Consider the following 20,760-nt stretch of genomic DNA (forward strand, 5'->3'; position numbering starts at 1 on the left):
ACACACCTGCAATCTCAGCTACTCAGGAGGCTGAGGCAGGAGAATTGCTTGAACCTGGGAAGTGGAGGTTGCAGTGAGCCGAGATTGCACCACTGCACTCCAGCCTGGGCGAAAGAGTGAGATTCTGTCAAAAAACAACAAAAAAAAACCTTAGCGGCTCTGCAAAAATCCTTACTGTGCCTACAAAGCCCTCTATCATTGGACAACTCCTTCCTCGACACACCCAGCACAACCATTGTGCCCCATGTGTTGTGTTCTAGCCCTTCGGACTTTCTTCCAAGCCCTTGAACGTGCTGAGGTCTCTCTCGGCTCAAGCCACTTGCAGGGTGTTCCTTCTGCATGGACTGCTCTTCATGTGCTTAAACACCCCTTCCTCAGGAAGGTCAACAGGGTGGGGTCCTCGTCATACACTGTCCTGGCGCTCACCACACAGACAATTACTATACAATGTCCATGAGTTCCAGGACAGTGAACCTGGGTCTGCCTTGTTCCCAAACAGATGTGTCCCCTGGCCCTAGTGTACAACTACAGAATGAATGACTGAACATCGTGGCACATGGACACTTGGGGGACATCTGTGCTAGCAAAGGCTGAGAACAAAGACTGAAGCCTCCAGCTCCTGCCACATGACAGTGCAAGACGATGGACATAGGGCTGAACTGGGAGTCCAGAGAGCTCTGACAGAAACAAATTCTCTGGCCTCATCTTCTCTTCTCTGGCCCTTCACTTGCCCTTCTGTAAAATGGGAGGCTTGGGCTACAGCAGTGGTTTTTGAAGATTTTTTTCAGCTACCAAACCCTTTCCAGAGAACCCAATATAGTAACTGAGAGAAGTCAAAGTGGGTGTCTGGCCCAAGTCACATTTGGGGGCCTGCACCTCCCCCAACCCCTCTTGCTGCCAAAAGCAATTCCTGAGATATTCTCAAGGAGCCCCTCTTGTGCCAATACCACTTGAAAATCACTCTGCTAGATGATTTCTAAGGTTCCTCGTGGGCAGTGGAGATTTTGTCCTTAGAAAGACCAAGCAAGCAATGGCCAGACGCGGTGGCTCATGCCTGTAATTCAAGATACTCGGGAGGCTGAGGCAAGAGAATCACTTGAACCCGGGAGGCAGAGGTTGGAGATAGCGCCACTGCATTCCAGCCTGGGCGACAAAGGGAGACTCTGTCTCAAAAAAAAAGAAAAAAAAAAAAAAAGACCAAGCAGTACAAGCAGTAGCTCTCGATTACTTTTTACCATAGAAGCCACGGCTACTTCTCATGTCCAGAAAAATGTCTTACCCCGTGTAGTGGCTGCCTTCTAGGACATCCGCCTAGTGCATGGGCTGAGCACGCTCCCTTTCTTTGGGACCTGGTCCTGACACCATACAGGGATGGAGCCCTGGGCAGCCAGGTTTGCATGCTGGACTGCCCCGCCATGCCTAATTGGCCAAGCGGTAGACACCTGACCCAAGTTCAGCCAATCAGGTTCACCCTCTGCGGTGGGCCTCAGGGTGGAGGCTTATTGTCTGCGTTAAAACCTGCGGGCAGATCCATTCCCTCCAGGGAGCACGGAAGAAAGGAGAAGGGGTCTATAGAGAAGGGGGAGTAAAGCGGATTCGCAGAGAGTGCATCAACTTCGTTAACATCCCCGGATTTGGTCCTGCACCCTGAGGCCCTGCAATACCCCTGTCCTGCTCAGACTTTGTACTATCCATCCCTACCTACACAGCCCCTTGGCTGATGCAAGCTCCAGGAGGCTCTGCAGCTTGCCATAACCCTGGTTTGTGCACCAGGCCTCTGTGAAGGGGCGGTCCCCGATGAGGTGGACCCACACGCCCAGGCAGCGAGGTTGCTGCGGGCGAGACTCACCTCCTGCAGACTGATGTTACGCTTCCGCAGGCACAGGCAGGCGGCCGTGGCCAGGGCCTTGGCGCAGTCCTCCGGAAGCCTCCCTGCACCCTTCTCCAGGTACTTCTGGCAGATCTCCTTTGCCATCACGTTCTCCACGCCCGTCTTCCTGGAGCAGAGCGAGGCGGTGCTGCTTGGAATTTCACTGAGGAGTAAATCCTTCTGTGGGAAGAAGGGTAGAAACGCCCTTGTGTGAGCTGCAGGGCTGCGACAGCCAACGCACGCGCCCCAGTCACCTCCAGAGCTGCAAAAAATGCTCAAAACCAACAGGACATCGTAAGAATAAATGCAAGGATTCCAGAAAGAAGTAAAACACCCAAGAAATGGAGAAGGACTCGATTTCCTACATGCACAAGACACTCCGTAGTGAACTCATGCCACAAACGCGGGGCCTTAATTTTTCTAGGCCTCGGTTGGTTCATCAGGAAAATGGGAATAACAAAAATACCTATACCAGGGCCGGGCGCGGTGGCTCACGCCTGTAATCCTAGAACTTTGGGAGGCAGAGGCCGGTGGATCACTTGAGGTCAGGAGTTCAAGACCAGCCTGGCCAACATGGCATAACCCCGTCTCAACTAAAAATATAAAAATTAGCTGGGCTTGGCCGGGCGCGGTGGCTCACGCTTGTAATCCCAGCACTTTGGGAGGCTGAGGTGGGTGGATCACGAGGTCAGGAGATCAAGACCATCCTGGCTAACACGGTGAAACCCCATCTCTACTAAAAATACAAAAAACTAGCCGGGGGTGGTGGCGGGCGCCTGTAGTCCCAGCTACTCTGGAGGCTGAGGCAGGAGAATGGCGTGAACCCGGGAGGCGGAGCTTGCAGTGAGCCAAGATCATGCCACTGCACTCCAGCCCAGGCGACAGAGCGAGACTCCGTCTCAAAAAAAAAAAAAAAAAAATTTCAAATGTAGGATTCTAACCTATGTATACATAACAGGAGAGCCACTATAAAGAAAATATGTCTATACTTTTTATACATTTTGTATTTACATATATTTTATATTTTGTGTCATATAAAATACAGGAGTCTGAACTATGCATACAATAGAACATATGCTATATAAATAATAATTTTATACAAATATGTAAGATTTATATAAATTATATGTTATATATTTCATGAGTAATATGGTCTATATGATTAGCATATATAAATGTTACAAATATAGTATACTAAATATTGTAAAAACATGTATTGTAGGCCAGGCATGGTGCCTCAGGCCTGTAATCCCAGTGCTTTGGGAGGCCCAGGAGGGCAGATCACTCAAGGTCAGGAGTTCGGGACCAGCCTGGTTGACATGGTGAAACCTCGTCTCTACTAAAAATACAAAAAAATTAGCCAGGCATGGGGGCACACGCCTGTAGTCCCAGGTACTGGGGAGGCTGAGGCAGGAGAATTGCTTGAACTGGGGAGGGAGAGGCTGCAGTGAGCTGAGATCACACCACTGCACTCCAGCCTGGGCGACAGAGTAGACTCCGTCTCAAAAAAAATAAATAAATAATAAATAAATAAAAATAGAAATAGGCCTGGCACAGTGATATGTTCATAGCTCACTACAGTCTCAACCTCCTCAGTTCAATCAATCCTCCAACCTCAGTCTCCCAAGTAGATAGGCGCATGCCATTGTACTTGGCTAATTTTTTAATTTTTGGTAGAGATGGGGTCTCATTACGTTGCCCAGGCTGATCTTGAACTCCTGGGCTCAAGCAGTCCTCCTGCCTTGGCATCTCAAAGTGCTCAGATTATAGGTGTGAGCCACTGCACCCGGCCTAAATGTTTATTTTTTTAAAAGTGTGCTAGTGTTTAAAGCTGATAATCAAGAATAGCAGAAGTGTATTATTTTCTTTTTTTCTAGAGGCAGGGTCTCACAATTTGCCCCAACTGGAAACCTGCCATCATTGCTATGTATCTTGATGCAAAGACTATGATGATAATCAAAGTACAGAAGACACCTGGTGTTTAAACAGTGGTTGGGGGACTGAGAACACGTGATGAAAGGATATCGAGGGAACTTCACCATGGGGGAGTCTGCAGCTCCACCTGAAACCACTGATCAATCTTAGCACTAAAACCTGAACACACTTACTGGTCTTAGCACTAAAAGTAGGACAACAGGCTACGCGCCCCGTGTAGTGAAGAACTGGGAGGCTCACAGCGCCTCCAGAAAGTCTTCTTGACGAAGGCAATGACCATGACTAAACAAGTCACAAGTGCTAAGTGCGAAATACAGGAAATATGAGGAATAGAGAAACAAGGGAAGGAGACCACATGATGTAATCAGCAAAACCCAGAATGTGAGACAGTCTGTCTATATAGGGCAAATGACCTATTCTATGCAAAAATGCAATGACATCCAAAATGAAAAAGGGCATTGCAGGAGAGGTTTCGAGAGAGTAAGAGTCTTAAAAAACATAACCGTGCCCAGGCATGGTGGTTCACGCCTATAATCTCAGCACTTTTGGGAGGCTAAGGCAGGTGAACGCTGGAGCCCAGGAGTTCAAAACCAGCCTGGGCAACAAAGTGACATGCCATCTCCATATAAAAATGAAAAAAAAAAATAAAGAAACATAACCAAAGTAATATATGGACATTTTTGGGAGTCTAGTTTCAAACAAACCACCTTTAAAGAGCAACTTTTGGCTCAACACGGTGGCTCACGCCTATAATCCCAAGACTTTGGGAGGCCAAGGCAGGAGGATCACTTGGGCTCAGGAGTTCGAGACCAGCCTGGGCAACGTGGCAAAACCCCATCTCTATTAAAAATACAAAAATTATCTGGGCCATGGTGGCACACACCTGTGATTCCAGCTACATGGGAAGCTGAGGCAGAAGAATTGCTGGAACCTGGGAGACAGAGGTTGCAGTAAGCCAAGAGCACACCACTGTACTCCAGCCTGGGCCACAGAGGGAGACTCCACTTCAAAAACAAAATTAAAATTAAACATAAGTGGTTAAAATTTGGAGGCAAAAGTTTACCTTTCCTTTCATTTCTACTCTCCAAAGGTAACCCCTGCTAATAGTTTGGATTATATTACTTTCTGCTATATAGCTGTAATTATTTTAGTTATATATTTACTTATATAATAATTATAACAGTAACCTAAGAGCTATTAAAATAATAGCAATATCAGCATGGGCAACATAACAAGACCCCATCTCTACAAATAAAAAATTAAAAATCAGCTGGGCGTGAGGGCACATGCCTGTGGTCTCAGTTACTTGGGAGGCCACCGAGGCAGATGGATCACTTGAGGTCAGGAGTTCAAGACCAGCCTGGTCAACATGGTGAAACCCTGTCTCTACTGAAAATACAAAAATTAGCTGGGCATGTTGGTCCACACCTGTAATCCCAGCTACTCGGGAGACTGTTGCAGGAGAATCAATTGAAGGCAGGAGGCAGAGGCTGCAGTGAGCCGAGACTGCACCACTGTACTCCGGCCTGGGTGACAGAATGAGACTGTCTCAAAATGAAAATAAATAAAATAAAAATTAGCTAGGAGTGGTGGCACGTGCTTGTAGTCCCAATTACTTGGGAGGCTAAAGCGGGGGATCACTTGAGGCCATGGGTTCAAGGTTACAGTGAGCCATGATTACACCACTACACTCTAGCCTAGGTGGCAGAGATCCTATCTCAAATAATAATGATAATAATAATAGTTAAAATATATTGTTTATTATGTTCTAGTTACTGTTTTAGGCATCTCACATATTATTTAACCTTCAATAACCCTGTCAGATGCCGGGCACAGTGGCTCATGCCTATAATCCCAGCTACTCGGGAGGCTAAGGTGAGAGGATCCCTTGAGCCCAGGAGTCCGAGGTGGCAGCGAGCTATGATCATGCCACTGCACTTCTCCAGCCTTCTTGACAAAGGAAGACCCCATCTCCAAAAATGATAACAAACAAACAAACATACCTTGTCAGGAGAGTACTACTATTATCCTCAATTTATAGAGAAGAAAATATGTGATACAATGTTTTCATTTATTCTTCCATCTATTTTTAGCAAAAATGTGATCATATTATATACTATTCTGAATTTGCTTTTTTCACTTGGAGATATGTCCCTGTCAGAACATACATGTCTTTTTCAATTTACTTTTTTATTTTTTTGAGACAGAGTCTTACTCTATTGCCCAGGCTGGAGTGCTGTGGTGCAGTCTCGACTCACTGCACTCCACCTCCCATGTTCAAGCGATTCTCCTGCTTCAGCCTCTTGAGTAGCTGGGACTACAGGCACTCGCCACCCACCCAACTAATTTTGTATTTTTAGTAGAGACGGGATTTCACCATGTTGCCCAGGCTGGTCTTGAACTCCTGAGCTCAAGTGATCCACCCACCTCAGCCTCCCAAAGTGCCGGGATTACAGCCGTGAGCCACCACACCCAGCCTCTTTTTCATTTTTTAAAATAAGAATGTTTCTGTTGGCTTTATTCAGAATTGCCAAAACCTGGAAATAACCCAAATGTCCAGCAACTAGTAAATGGATAAACAGTCATCTATCCATACAATGGAATACTCTTCAGCAATGAAAAGGAATGAATTACTGACACATCAACAACATGGCTGAATCTAAGCACCATGCTACATGAAGGGGGACAGAAACAAATGGGTGCATCCTCCATGGGCCCATTGATATGACCCTCTAAAGAAGATAGACCTATGCGGACAGAAATTAGATGAATAGTTGCCAGGTCTTGGAAGTGGCGGGAATTTTCTGGGGTGACAAAAATATTCCATATCTTGATTGTGGTGGTGGTTACATGACTGTATACGTTTGTCAAAACTCATACAGGCTGGGCGCCATCCTCACACTTTGGGAGGCCAAGATGGGAAGATCGTTTGAGCCCAGGCATTCGAGGCTGCAGTGAGCTACAATCATGCCACTGCACTCCAGCCTGAGTGACAGGGCAAGACCCCTCCCTATCTCTAAATCAAATTAATTAAAACTGGTCGGGCACAGTGGCTCACTCCTGTAATTCCAACACTTTGGGAGGCCAAGGTGGGCAGATCACCTGAGTTATGTCAGGAGTTTGAGACCAGCCTGGCCAACATGGCAAAACCCTATCTCTACCAAAACAATACAAAAATTAGCCGGGTATGGTGACACGCACCAGTCGTCCCAGCTACTCAGGAGGCTGAGGCAAGAGAATCTCTTGACCCGGTGGGGTGGAGGTTGCAGTGAGCCAAGATCACGCCACTGCACTCCAGCCTGGGCAACAGAGCAAGACTCTGTCTCGGAAAAAAAAAAAAAAATGCCACTACAAATATCCTTGTTCATCTGTCTCTCCTCACATGTGTGCATGTTTCTCTAGGCACAAATGGAATTGCCGCGTCAGAGGGTATCCATATTTTCAATTTTGGTGGAAACCACCAAATGCCCTCAGGAAACACTGTGGCAACGAACACTTTCCCAAGCCTGGGGGAGGCCTGCTTCCTCCTACCCTGGGCCACAGGAAGTCAGCAAGCTTTCCTCCCTGACTCAAATCTTGATTAACCATAGGATTGTACCTACCACATCAGAACACGGTAAGAGACCATACAAGAGTCTAGAGTAAGAAACTACATTTTAAAAAATGGTTATTTTCCACATTTTTAGAAATCATTAGCAAAAAAATAATTCTAGACAATTTCATGTCAGTGCCTCAAAAGCCTGCTTCTACTGTGATACTTGTCCTGGGAGCCCCAGAGGACTGCTGGGAAATGCATTTCAAGAAAATAGTCAGGAGATGAGAAACTGCCCCCAAACAGCCCCAAACCACATCTGAGCTGCCCAGACAGACCTCTCTACAGCATATGGGATTGACTGGCCAAAAGGGGTGGAACTCACAGAGTTCAGCAAAGGAACATGTCATGACTTTCTGCATGTAGTGGGGAGGCCTTCAGCCTCCCTACCCCAGAGCCCAGGGGATGCTTCTGGAGCCCAGCCACCAGAAAAAAAAAAAAATCTGTCTGTTCCAATGGCCTCACTATCCAGTAGGAAAAGGTGCCCCCTCTCAAACTGATGAGGAAGACTAGAGCTTACATGAGATTTGAAACTCTGCACAAGCCATGGGTTCAATTAAACCCCAGTTCCACCACTGGTCTCACTGAGGGGTGTGAGACAAGTCACTTCAGCTTGCCCTCAGTTTTCTCAGCTATAAATGGGAATGATAATACTGAATTCATATGGTTGGACTGTCACAAGAAACAAGCAGGAGGCAGATGTGGTTAAGAACTCAGGATCTCAGGGCAGGGAGACCTGACTCAGAATTCCAGCTCTGACACTTGGTAACTCCAACCGAGATCCTAGGCCAACCTCAGAGCCAGCTTTCCTCATCTGCAGATGAACATAATGACTCTATCATGGAAAAGTTGAGATGATTTAGGTAGATAATGTATGGAAAGTATTTAACACAAAGTCAGGCTAGGTTGTTATATTTTTACTCTCTTTTGAGACAGGGTCTCACTCTGTCACCCAGGCTGGAGTGCAGTGGCACAATCTCAGCTCACTGCAACCTCCATCTCCTGGGTTCAAGCGATTCTCCTGCCTCAGCCTCCCAAGTAGCTGGGGTTACAGGTATGCGCCACTACGCTCAGCTAATTTTTGTACTTTTAGTAGAGATGGGGTTTTGCCATGTTGCCCAGGCTGGTCTTGAACTCCTGGCCTCAAGTGATCCGCCTGCCTTGGCCTCCTCCAAAGTGCTGGGATTAGAGGTGTGAGCCACCACGCCTAGTCAGGTTGTTACATTTTTTAAATGACTATGTATATCAGATCTTTGGCCTACAAAATGGAAATTGTTTTTATTAAAGAAACTTATTTAAAAGGGCAGAAATTAACTTTTATCAATTTGAGGAAAATCCCTAACGAATTGCCTGATATGTAGAGAAGAAGTGTGCTTTCTGTAAACATTCCAAATTCTTTTTTTTTTTTTTTTTTTGAGATGGAATGTTGCTCTATCACCCAGGCTGGAGTGCAGTGGCACAATCTCGGCTCACTGCAACCTCTGCCTCCCAGGTTCAAGTGATTCTCCTGCCTCAGCCTCTCAAGTAGCTGGGATTACAGGTGCATGCCACCACGCCTGGATAATGTTGGAGGTTTTTTACAAGTTTTTTTTTTTTTTTTTTTTTTTTTTTAAATAGAGACAGGATCTCATCATGTTGGCCAGGCTGGTCTTCAACTCCTGATCTCAAGTGATCCACCCACATCGGCCTCCCAAAGGCTGGGATCACAGGCATGAGCCACCGTGCCAAGCCCCACATGCTATTATCATGAAAAAGCAATGGTTGGCTGGTAGGTGGGGATGGGAGGTTAAAGCTGCTTTGTGGAGATGCAAATGCAAGCTTGGACCTGGACTCATTAGCATGTGTAAAATTAGCTGGAGTTGAGATCGCTGCCCTCTCTACAGAGCTGTGAGTCCCAAATATACCACCCAGCCAGATGTGACAAGTTCCCTTACCAGGTAAACCGGGCTTCGGTTGTTATCCATTGCAGGGATGCCCGTGAGGACCTCGGCCAACACCTAGAGAGAACAGAACGTAAGTTAGTATGGTTCAGACACTTGTACAAACAGCCAGGCAGTAGATTCTATCTTCTCAGTTGCAAAGTCTGAGCTCCAGGCACAGCTCTGCCATTGCCAGCAGACACACCTGCCCAAAATCTGGGACGTGGGAACATCACTAAACACCTCCTCCCCCAATTAAAGATGCCACCAAGCTGCCAGTGGAAGGTTGTAATTAATTGAGAGCCAGGCAGAGAAGATGGTTTTCAAAAATTCATGTGTATGTGTGTTTATGTGTATTACCATAAGATATATAGGTATAGATAGATATAGATAGATACACACACGTATATACACACTATTTTTTAAAGACTGTTTCATTTTTTTTTTTTTTTTGAGACGGAGTCTCGCTCTGTCTCCCGGGCTGGAGTGCAGTGACCGGATCTCAGCTCACTGCAAGCTCCGCCTCCCGGGTTCACGCCATTCTCCTGCCTCAGCATCCCGAGTAGCTGGGACTACAGGCGCCCGCCACCTGGCCCGGCTCGTTTTTTGTATTTTTTAGTAGAGACGGGGTTTCACCGTGTCAGCCAGGATGGTCTCGATCTGCTGACCTCGTAATCTGTCTGTCTCAGCCTCCCAAAGTGCTGAGATTACAGGCTTGAGCTACTGCGCCTGGCCCAAGATTGTTTTTTTTTTTTTTTGAGACGGAGTCTTGCTCTGTCGCCCAGGCTAGAGTGCAGTGGCCGGATCTCAGCTCACCGCAACCTCTGCCTCCTGGGTTCACGCCATTCTCCTGCCTCAGCCTCCCGAGTGGCTGGGACCACAGGCGCCCACCACCTCGCCCGGCTAATTTTTTGTATTTTTAGTAGAGACGGGGTTTCACCGTGTTAGCCAGGAGGGTCTCGATCTCCTGACCTCGTGATCCGCCCGTCTCGGCCTCCCAAAGTGCTGGGATTACAGGCTTGAGCCACCGCGCCCGGCCAAGATTGTTTCATTTAAAAATCCTTCAGCTGGCCGGAGGCGGTGGCTCACGCCTGTAATCCCAGCACTTTGGGACGCTGAGGCAGGTGGATCACGAGGTCAGTAAATCGACATCCTGGCTAACATGGTGAAACCCTGTCTCTACTAAAAATACAAAAAATTAGCCGGGCATGATGGTGGGCGCCTGTAGTCCCAGCTACTCGGGAGGCTGAGGCAGGAGAATGGCATGCACCCGGGAGGCAGAGCTTGCAGCGAGCTGAGATCGCACCACTGCACTCCAGCCTGGGCAACAGTGAAAGACTCCGTCTCAAAAAAGAGAAAGAAAAGAAAATCCTTCAGCTATGGCAAGCAGGCATTGCTGTGTGAATCTCAGGAAAGGAAGGAGTCTGCATGCAGGCAGGTATCTATTCCAGACAAATCTTGCAGCATCCATAGCATGTTTCACTCATAGGCCTTTCCTAACATTATTCATTAGTGCAGCCACTTGCAGAAGGAGCACAGCCCTGTATACATGTAAGTCACCACAAAATTGGCAAACCATGATATATGTCTTCATAAACAGGAAACCTGCTTTGAACAGGGTTTCTCAGTAGAGACAATGCCATGATGGTTAAGGGCTCTACAGTCAGGCCTGAGTTCAAATTCTGACTCTGTTCCTTACATGCTCAGGTGATCTTTAGGCAAGTAACTAAAACCTGAGCCTCCGTGTCCTCATCTGTTAAATGGGGACTAGCAGTTGTGAATATTAAAGGCGTGAATACCCCACACTTAGTGTGGAATCTCTCTCCCACAGCATCTCTCGAAGCAAGTCAGAATAGGGTCACATTTATAGCCAAGAATCCCTCCAAGCCTGGAGGAAAAAGGATAAAGGTTTGAAACCACCCAGGATTAAAACAGACTGGCAGTGACCAGAAGAGGGCAGCAGAGGGCATCACTGCTGCAAGTGGGACAGGAGCCAATTGAAAAGGGACTCTTGACAGGTCCCTGCCAGGAAGGGAACAAGGGGAAATGAATAAACAAAGATTTCCTGTGCCCCTTTCACAGGGCAGGCTCTGAGCCAAGTCCTTTATAGAGGTCACTGAGCACTCACCAAAAAACACTGAGCAATGCACTGTGCTGCCCACAGGAGAAATCAAAGTTCAGAATCCTATCAGTCAACCAGAGGCAGGGCTGAGCAAAACGGTGGCAGGAGACAGGGGGCATTCAATGAATGGATGGATGGATGGATGGGTGGTAGATGAATGGATGGATGGGTGCATGTGTGGGTAGGTGGATAAATGGGTGGGTGGGTCGGTAGGAGGGAGGGTGGACAGGTGGGTAGGTGGATGGGTGAGTGGGTGGGAGGGTGGGGGCGTGGGTGGATGGGTGGGAGGGTGAATAGATGGATGAGGAAGTAACCTGTGACACTAACACACCAGTTAGAGGGTCAAGAGTAAACAGATATCAGAAGGAGGGTGTAAAGGTGGGAATAACAATAACCACAGTCATCATAATATTCTTGGTAGGTGCAGGGTGCAGGGTACCATGCTCACCTGCTTATATATATTATCCCATTCGTCTCCATGTACATCGTTAGCCCCATCTTACAGAAGGCATAACTGAGGCCCAGAGACAGAGGTGTTGGGTGTAGGTCACACAGCTCAAAGTAACTGAGCTGGGCCTAGGGGTTCCATTCCCCTGATTCTTTTCTTTTTTTTTTTTTTTTTAGATAGAGTCTTGCTCTTTTGCCCAGGCTGGAGTACAACAGTATGATCTCGGCTCACTGCAACCTCTGCCTCCCAGGTTCAAGCGATTCTCCTGACTCAGCCTCCCAAGTAGCTGCAATGAGAGGCACATGCCACTACACTCGTCTAATTTTTGTATTTTTAGTAGAGCCGGGGTTTCACCATGTTGGCCAGGTTGGTCTTGAACTCCTGACCTCAGGTGATCTGCCCACCTCGGCCTCCCAAAGTACTGAGATTTCAGGCGTATGTCACCACTCCCTGCCCATCCACCTGGTTCTTAAAGGAGCAGGAGCCTGGACTAGCCCTGCTGAGCTTCACTGAACAACTCGCAGTGGGGCTGAGGGAGGCAGAGGAACCTGCTGGGAGACACAGGAGTACAGAATCTCGGGTTCTTGCTGAGGGCAGAGGTGACTCAGGGCCACGGTTCTAGTGGCAGAGGTAGACAGACAGGAGACTGTGGTCAGAGAGAGGAAGTACAGAGTTCAAGGCTAGAGAAGAAGAGAGGGTGAGGCCCACAGGGCAGCTGTATGCACTTGGCTGAAGCCAACCTGACTGTCACTCTTCTCAGCAGCATTTCCCAGACTAGGTTCCATGGAACACTGATGAGGACAGATATTCTGAGAAAACAAGGTTCCACAGTCAAACGAGCTTGGAAAACACTGCATACCCCTCTCTGGTGAATTCACAAGTCCTAGATTAAAGGCTCATTACCATCCTACCAGCTTGAATTAATTTTGTGGTAAAGAAATCTGTTTGACTTTGCTTAATGCAATATTTCTAAGCCTGTCAAGGCATAAACCCTTTTAACCCATCAATCCTAGAGATCCGAAGGAATTGGAGTTCTATAGAAATGTACTTTGTAGACTGCTACACGCAGACCATGAGCTCCTGAGGGGAGGGCCTGTGTTTTCGTTACATTCATATTCCTAGTGCCTGGCACAACACAATGGCAGACAAGGATGGTGGTGGTGGTAGGATGGGATGCTGGGTGGGTCAACGGTCACTGAATGGATGAGCAGCTACAAAGTGGATGGATGGTCGGACAGCGATGAACAAATAAGGACAAATAGACAGCTGGATGGACAGGTGGAAGGCTGGACGGGAATTAGGGAAGTCAGGTGAGGATATCTGGAGCCTACTAGAACCTGGATACTCATGAGTGGTTTTCCTTCAAGGGCTGGCAAATTTCTTCTGTAACAGGCCACACAGTAAATATGTGAGCTTTTGTGGGGCATGTTCAGTCTCTATCACATATTCTTTGGTTTAAAAATATAATCCTTTATAAATGTAGAACTACTCTTAGCTCACAGACCACACAAAATAGGCCACAGGCCACAGTGGCCTGTGGGCCACGGTTTGACAGCCCCTGCTGAACTTTGATGGAACCCGTGTGTGTGCCTCTACCGTATCCTGTGATTACAAAGGAGCCGTGGAAAGGACAAATCAGGGTGGGCCCCAGTCTAAGCAGAGAAGGACGCCCTTACTATTCCACAGCTGAAGATGTCCACTCGCTTCGTCAGCTGCCCCACCCGGATGAAATCCTCTGGCAGATACGCAACTGACGCCTGGAACAGGTGAGTCTTCATCACGGTGTATTTTGACCTTTTGTTGACAGGACACAGGTGAGCCATTGGGTGAGCAAGCTTGGGGGTGAGATTTTGGTCCAGCAAGACATTAGAGCTGTGGAAACGAAAGGGGAGAGAACCTTCTCATTTTGAGCTGGATAACAATAGGTTGCCATGAAGACCCTTTGGGGAGACAATATAGTGGCAGAGCAACATCAGCTCCTGCAAGTTGAGGTCTCTAAAGACCCTCAGCATGGAGCTTCTGAGCCAGCCCTGACTGGGGAAGAGAGGACATCAGGAGCATACCCCCTCCAGCAAATGGAGATGGAGTTCAGAATTAGTCTTGCTGCCCCAGGAATGTGGGCAAAGAAGTGCAGCCTCCCTAATTCCCACAGATGCCAACCCTGATCAGCCTCAGCGTGCCAAGCCTATAGGCTGTGCAGACTCAGTCTCTTCCACAACTGTTCCAACCCCTAGCTCTGGTATGGCTGACTCAGGTCTAAGTGGCCAGCATCCTTTGTGACTAAACCTGCCCAGATCATGTTAAAAAAAAAAAAAATCCCTCTTAGCCAGGCACAGTGGCTCACACCTGTAATCCCAGCACTTTGGGAGGCAGAGATGGGCAGATCACCTGAGGTCAGGAGTTCAAGACCAGCCTGGCCAACATGCTGAAACTCTATCTCTACCAAAAATACAAAAATTAGCCAGGTGTGGTGGTGGGCGCCTGTAGTCCCAGCTACTCAGGAGGCTGAGGCAGGAGAATCGCTTGAACCTGGGAGGCAGAGGTGCACTCCAGCCTGGGCAACACAGTGACACACTGTCTCAAAAAACAAAACAAAAAAAAAATCATTTGACTCAGTCTTCTAACCCACAGGAGCAAACACTGAGAACATACTCCAAAATGGGGAAAAGCTAAGCCACATGTGTACCGATATTTAGTGCAGGCCAGGTGCAGTGACTCGTGCCTGTAATCCCAATACTTCGTGAGGCCGAGACAGGAGGATCGCCTGAGCCCAGGAGTTTGAGACCAGTGTGGGCAGCATGGCAAGACCTCATCTCTACCAAAACAAAGAAATTTAGTTGGGCATAGTGGTGCATGCCTGTAGTCCCAGCTACTTGGGAGGCTGAGATGGGAAGCTACGGTGAGCAGAGATTGCACCACTGTACTCCAGCCTGGGCAAAAGAGCAAGACCCTGTCTCAAAAAAAAAATTTTTTTTGGCCAGGCGCAGTGGCTCATGCCTGTAATCCTAGCACTTTGGGAGGCCAAGGCGGTATTTGTACTAAAAATACAAAAAATTAGCCCGGAGTGGTGGCAGGTGTCTGCCATCCCAGCTACACAGGAGGCTAAGGCAGGAGAACGACGTGAACCTAGGAGGCGGAGCTTGCAGTGAGCAGAAATTGCGCCACTGCACTCCAGCCTGGACAACAGAGCAAGACTCTGTCTCAAAAAAAAAAAAAAAAATTTTTTTTTATATTTTTAGTAGAGACAGCGTTTCACCATGTTAGCCAGGATTGTCTCGATCTCCTGACCTTGTGATCTGCCTGCCTCAGCCGCCCAAAGTGCTGGGATTACAGGCACGAGCCACTGCACCCGGCCAAAAAAAAAAATGTTTTTATCATGTGTGCAAGGAGTGGTTAAGTAAACTATGGGCAAATTCCTTCAAGGGAAGATTAACAAGACACTAAAAATCATGATGGTATACAATGTAGCGAAATGTTTACTATATTTAAATGAAGGGGTAAAAAAACAGGATGTGAATTGGTACCCAGGTGCAACCTACAGACTAAGGATTTGTGTAGGCAGGAACTGGAAAAAGAAACAAAACCTAGAGGCCAGCTGATGAGTCAAGTGGTGGCCTCTCTCACCCTTTCATTTCCTTGACTGCTATTACAATTACTGTTGCAATTAAATAAAAATTGGGGCAGAGGGCTAGGGGCAGTGGCTCACACCTGTAATCCCAGCACTTGAGGAGACCAAGGCGGGTAGATCACCTGAAGTCAGGAGTTTGAGACCAGCCTGGTCAATATAGTGAAAGCCTATCTACTAAAAATATAAAAATTAACTGGATGTGGTGGCGAGCACCTGTAATCCCAGCTACTCAGGAGGCTAAGGCAGGAGAATCACTTGAACCAGGGAGGTGGAGGTTGTAGTGAGCTGCACTCCAGAACACTGCACTCCAGACTGGGTGACAAGAGTGAAACTCTGTCTCAAAACACACAAAAAAAAAAAATTGGGGGGGAGAAAAGAGGAAAGGACTTCCACAAGTCAAATGGAAAGAGAACTTTGGAGAAATATGAGTTCTGTGTCTCTGAAGCCAGTTCTGCCAGATTTTCTGGTATCTTCGGAATCCCTCCCTATCCTAACCGTCCGTAGATGGGGACCTCTCCCTCTCATGTGCATGGCACTGAGATGCAGGGGTGCAGGCCTAAGCTGCAGGAGCCTTCCAGACAAGATGCTAACACCAACAGGTACACAAGGAAGGAACAGGTCTCAGAGAAGACTCTGAACGAGGAGCTCAAAATCCCAGGGGGTTGGCAGACATGGCCCAAAGTTCAAGGATGGGGTCCAGGCCAGCTGCTGAGTGGACAGTGAGATGCAGCAAGGTGTGGAGGGCTTCTTGGGAAAACAGCAGCTCCAAAAGACAAATGTGACAGGTAGGGAATTCATGCTGAAAGCAATCAGACTCAGAGCACAGCCCAGAAAAACTGATTTTTGAGGGCATAACAGAGAAAAAGACATCCAGGGGAGGGCTGAGGAGAGGGGGTGGGAAGAGAAAAACAAAGAGGACAGGGGTGAGTGGCAGCGGAGAGGTGAGCCAGGAATAGGTGCCAGTTCTACCCTTGCAGCCCAGGCCCCAGCAAGGTCCAGCCCACCCCTCTCACCTCTTGACGTTGCTGTGGATGATCTCCAGACCATGCAGGTACTCGATGGCACAGAGCAGCCCTGAGCAGATGCTGACACGCTGGGGCCAGAGGAGGGGGTCAGAGCCACCCTAAGAGAAAGAAAAATAGGAGGACAAACAGTCACAATGTACCTTTTTAAAGTCTTGATGGTGGCCGGGCGTGGTGGCTCACGCCTGTAATCCCAGCACTTTGGGAGGCCGAGGCGGGCAGATCACGACGTCAGGAGATCGAGACCATCCTGGCTAACACAGTAAAACCCCGTCTCTACTAAAAATATAAAAAATTATCTGGGCATGGTGGTGGGTGCCTGTAGTCCAAACTACTTGGGAGGCTGAGGCAGGAGAAGGACGTGAATCCGGGAGGCGGAGCTTGCAGTGAGCCGAGATTGTGCCACTGTACTCCAGCCTGGCAACAAAGCGAGACTCTGTCTCAAAAAAAAAAAAAAAAAAAACAAAGTCCTGATGGCAGGGTCCCCAGCTCCTGACCCTCCTCCTGCCCTTCATGTCCTCTGCCAGAGGGCTCAGCATGATACTGAGTTTTTTCATTGTTTTTGTTTGTTTGTTTGTTTGTTTGCTTGTTTTGAGACAGGGTCTTGCTCTGTCACCCAGACTGGAGTGCAGCATCATAGCTCACTGTAGCCTTAAAATCCCAGGTTCAAGTGACTCTCCCGCCTCAGACTCCCAAGTAGCTGAGATCACAGGCACGTGCCACCACTCCCAGCTAATTTTTGTATTTTTCGTGGATACAGGAAATGTGGCCATGTTGGCCACGCTGGTCTCGAACTCTTGGGTTCAAGCGATCCACCCACCTCGCTCTCCCAAAGTGCTGGGATTACAGGCGTGAGCCATGTGCCTCATCCTATACTATGGGTTTTGACATCAGACAGATCTAGAGGTAACTCCCAGTTCAGACATGCACTAGCTATATAATTTTGGAAAAAGACACTTAATGTCTCTGAGCTTCAGTTTCCTTGGGCATAAAATGGAAATGTTAATCCCTATGTTTTAGGGTTGCTGTAAGGATTCAAGGAAATATATGGTATGCCCCTAGCATAGCACCTGCCACACAGTAGGTGCTCACTCAGCGGTTATTTTCATCATGTCTATTATAGTGGCTGCTCTGGAATTTCTCTCTAAAAGAGGCTGGTTGGGAGAGGAGCTAGGGAGCTTGTGTTTGAGAGTCAAGCACCTGGGCCTTACGCTGATTTTATCTGTATTAGGGGAAACTTCACCAGGGCTGATGGGGATTGTGGGGTGGGCTAAAGCCTCTCATTTGCTCCTACTGTTGTTCTAAGACTGACTCTCCCAGGCTAAACCATCACTTTTTTTGAGACAGAGTCTCACTTTGTCACCCAGGCTGGAGTGCAGTGGCACAATCTCAGCTCACTGCAACCTCTGCCTCCCGGGTTCAAGTGATTCTCCTGTCTCAGCCTCCTGAGTAGCTGGTACACAGGCACATGCCACTATGCCTGACTAATTCTTATATTTTTAGTAGAGACAGGATTTCACCATATTGGTCAGGCTGGTCTCAAACTTCTGACCTCAAGTGATCCACCTGCCTCAGCTTCCCAAAGTGCTGGGATTACAAGAGTGAGCCACTGTGCCCAGCCTCATCACCTATTTTTGAAGCCCTGGAGTAGGACCCACATCCACTAAGAACTGGCCTAGACAGCCCCTGCTAATTTCTTCTAAAAAACTCTCAAACCTAGAGCCAGACGAACCCAATGTAAGCTCTGGCCTGACACTTGTCTCCTATGTTCCTTTGGGCAACTCACTTTGTCTCTATGTGTCAGAGATTCCTCTTTTGAAAAATGGGACAAGAAAGTGCTTTGGTTGTGGCACAGCCTGGAGGAGATGACCTGTGTAAAACCCTTATCAAAGCAACCTGCACACAGTGAGTGTCCAGAAAAGCTAATGATCATTAGTATGCCATGAATAACTGCTTTGTCTGGTCCCTGCCATGGGAAGCAATAATTCTGTTATGGAATAACTTTCCCCTCTATTTGAGGATACGATAAGCAGAAGCCTGTTTTAAAACACTGTAATTTTTATTAAGGATTACCTTCACATGATGTAATACTCTAATAGTAAGATTGCTTCTTATCCTGGGCCCCAATCACCTAGTTCTCCTCCCTAGCAGTAGCCAGTGAACCAGCTTCTTGTGTATCTTTCCAGAGATATTCCATAAACACACAAGCAAATAGGTATATATTAGAACATTTTATAACAAAAATTCACCTCCACTTTTCCATACTCTTTACCTCTTAATTCTTTTTCTTGTCCTACTGCATTGGCTAACACCTCCAGAACCACGATGAACGAAGTTCGTTCTATGAGATACCTTTGTCATGCTCTTGATTTGAATGAAATGCCTCTCATCAAATTTTTTTTATAGATTTTTCCTGAAGATGTTTAATCAGATCTTTTTGTGCTTTTCTTTTTCCTTTTCATATTTTGTCATCCTCATTCAGGAGCCATGCTGATCTCCTCTATATCGTTCCAATTTTGGTACACGTGCTGCCAAAGTGAGCACTTAACCAGACTTTATGTATCCTGGCCCCACTTCTCTCCTTGAAGTCTCCCTGGTCTCACCTAGATGGCCCCTCTCCCCTCTGAACTTCTGTAAGTCCTTAACCCTTGACCCCACGGCTGGGTGCAGCCTGGTCCCATTCTCTAACCATGACCCAGTCCCTTACCTGACCCTGCAGTCTGTCCTGTAGGGAACCATTTGCCATGTAGGGGTAGATGAAGCTGTGAAACTGTCTTGCAGCACAGAAGCCCAGCACAGGTAAGACATTGGGGTGGCAGCATCTGGAATCGGACATCAGTGCAGGGGTGAGGAGTCAGACGGAAAGAATGATCTACTGCTTGATGTCCCACCCCTCTTCTGCCTTCTCCTCCTCCAACACCACCAGTAACCTCCCAGGTACCACATGCTCTGACCCCTAAGGGCCTGGCCCCAGAGTGGAAAGATGAAAACTGCCTGCCTTCAAGGAGTGTGGCGGTCCTCACCCTGCTTTACTGCTCTGCAGCACATGACACCTCAACTGCCCCATCTCCAGAAACAGAGACTGAGAGGTTAAGGGACTTGCCCAAGGTCAGAAACTAGCAAGCGGTAAAGCCAGGACCAGATCCCACAACTGCCTGACTCTAGGAATGGGGTTCTTTCCTGAAATCCTCTTCTGCTGGTTCTCAGTCACCATTCCCTCCTGACTCTCCTCCTACGTCTCTCACCACTCTTTCCTGGCCCTTTTCACTAAGACCCCCCCCCTCCTTTGCCTTCCTCTTTCTGCCAGCTGGACTCCTTATCTTGTTTAGCATGTTGTTCCTCCAAGAACCTCCCATTGCTATAGGGAACATTCCCAAATCTCTTATCGCCAGCCCCATCCTAAGTTCCAGACCTGAATGTCAGCTTGCATCCTGATGCTCAGGTCAACATCATCCTAGCCTCAACAAGTCCCAAACCTGCTTCTTCACCCATATTTATTATCCCAGAAAGGCACATCACCACCCACCCAGTTTCCTAGCAACCTTCTTATCTCCCATATCAAATCAGTCACCATTCATTGCCACAAATAACTTTTAAAATGTCCCTTCATTCCTCTCTCCTCTGCCTTGGGTCACTTGGATTGGGTCAGGCTCTGATTCAACCTCCCCAAGACTATTGTAAATGGCCTCCTGCCGTATCTCTCCGCCCTTCTCTGCTTCCCGCAAGCCAACCTATTACTCGCTTTTGCATACTCATTCGAGTTATTTACATGTCTCCCCACTGGACCATAAACTTCCCCAAGGCAGGGGCTCTGTATGCTTCTGGCCTACACTCCCTAGAGCCTAGAAAAGGGCTTGACTAATCACATTTTCTGAATTGATGAATGAAGGAGTGACTGCTGACTCCGTGAAAGCACTAAGCCAAAGTGGAAAGGGAATCATACTTCTAGTTTTTATTAGATGTGTGTGTGTGTATCTATGTGTGTGTGTGTATGTACACATGTGAATATTCATATACATGTATGTATAGAGAAAGCATTAAAGAAAACATATTGAAATATGGGCCCGGCACAATGGCTCACATCTAAAATCCCAACACTTCAGAGGCCAAAGCAGGAGGGTCCCTTGAGCCAGGGAGTTCAAAACCAGCCTGGGCAACATAGCGAGATCCTGTCTCTACAAAAAAAGTTTTAACAATTAAAAAAGAAAATATATCAAAATATTA

At 47.6% G+C, this 20,760-nt stretch overlaps 1 protein-coding gene and 1 non-coding gene across 4 annotated transcripts in view; both read right to left on the minus strand.

The window, feature by feature from the left end:
- The window catches only part of IRAK2 (interleukin 1 receptor associated kinase 2), a 67,609-nt gene that overhangs the window by 7,465 nt on the left and 39,384 nt on the right, over positions 1-20,760 (minus strand). For all 3 annotated transcript variants that reach the window (XM_031935175.1, XM_031935174.1, XM_031935173.1), the window contains 5 exons: positions 19,244-19,358; positions 16,528-16,637; positions 13,563-13,758; positions 9,332-9,394; positions 1,850-2,050 (listed from right to left, as the gene is read on the minus strand). In XM_031935175.1, the coding sequence (XP_031791035.1) occupies positions 1,850-2,050; positions 9,332-9,394; positions 13,563-13,758; positions 16,528-16,637; positions 19,244-19,358 (685 nt within the window). The remainder of the gene's footprint in view (positions 1-1,849; positions 2,051-9,331; positions 9,395-13,562; positions 13,759-16,527; positions 16,638-19,243; positions 19,359-20,760) is intronic.
- Positions 18,974-19,080, minus strand: LOC111546995. Its single transcript, XR_002732999.1, has one exon. It is a non-coding gene; the product is annotated as a U6 spliceosomal RNA (small nuclear RNA).

The sequence above is a fragment of the Piliocolobus tephrosceles genome, chromosome 2 (genome assembly GCF_002776525.5).
Source record: "Piliocolobus tephrosceles isolate RC106 chromosome 2, ASM277652v3, whole genome shotgun sequence".
Classification (NCBI taxonomy): Eukaryota; Metazoa; Chordata; class Mammalia; order Primates; family Cercopithecidae; genus Piliocolobus; species Piliocolobus tephrosceles.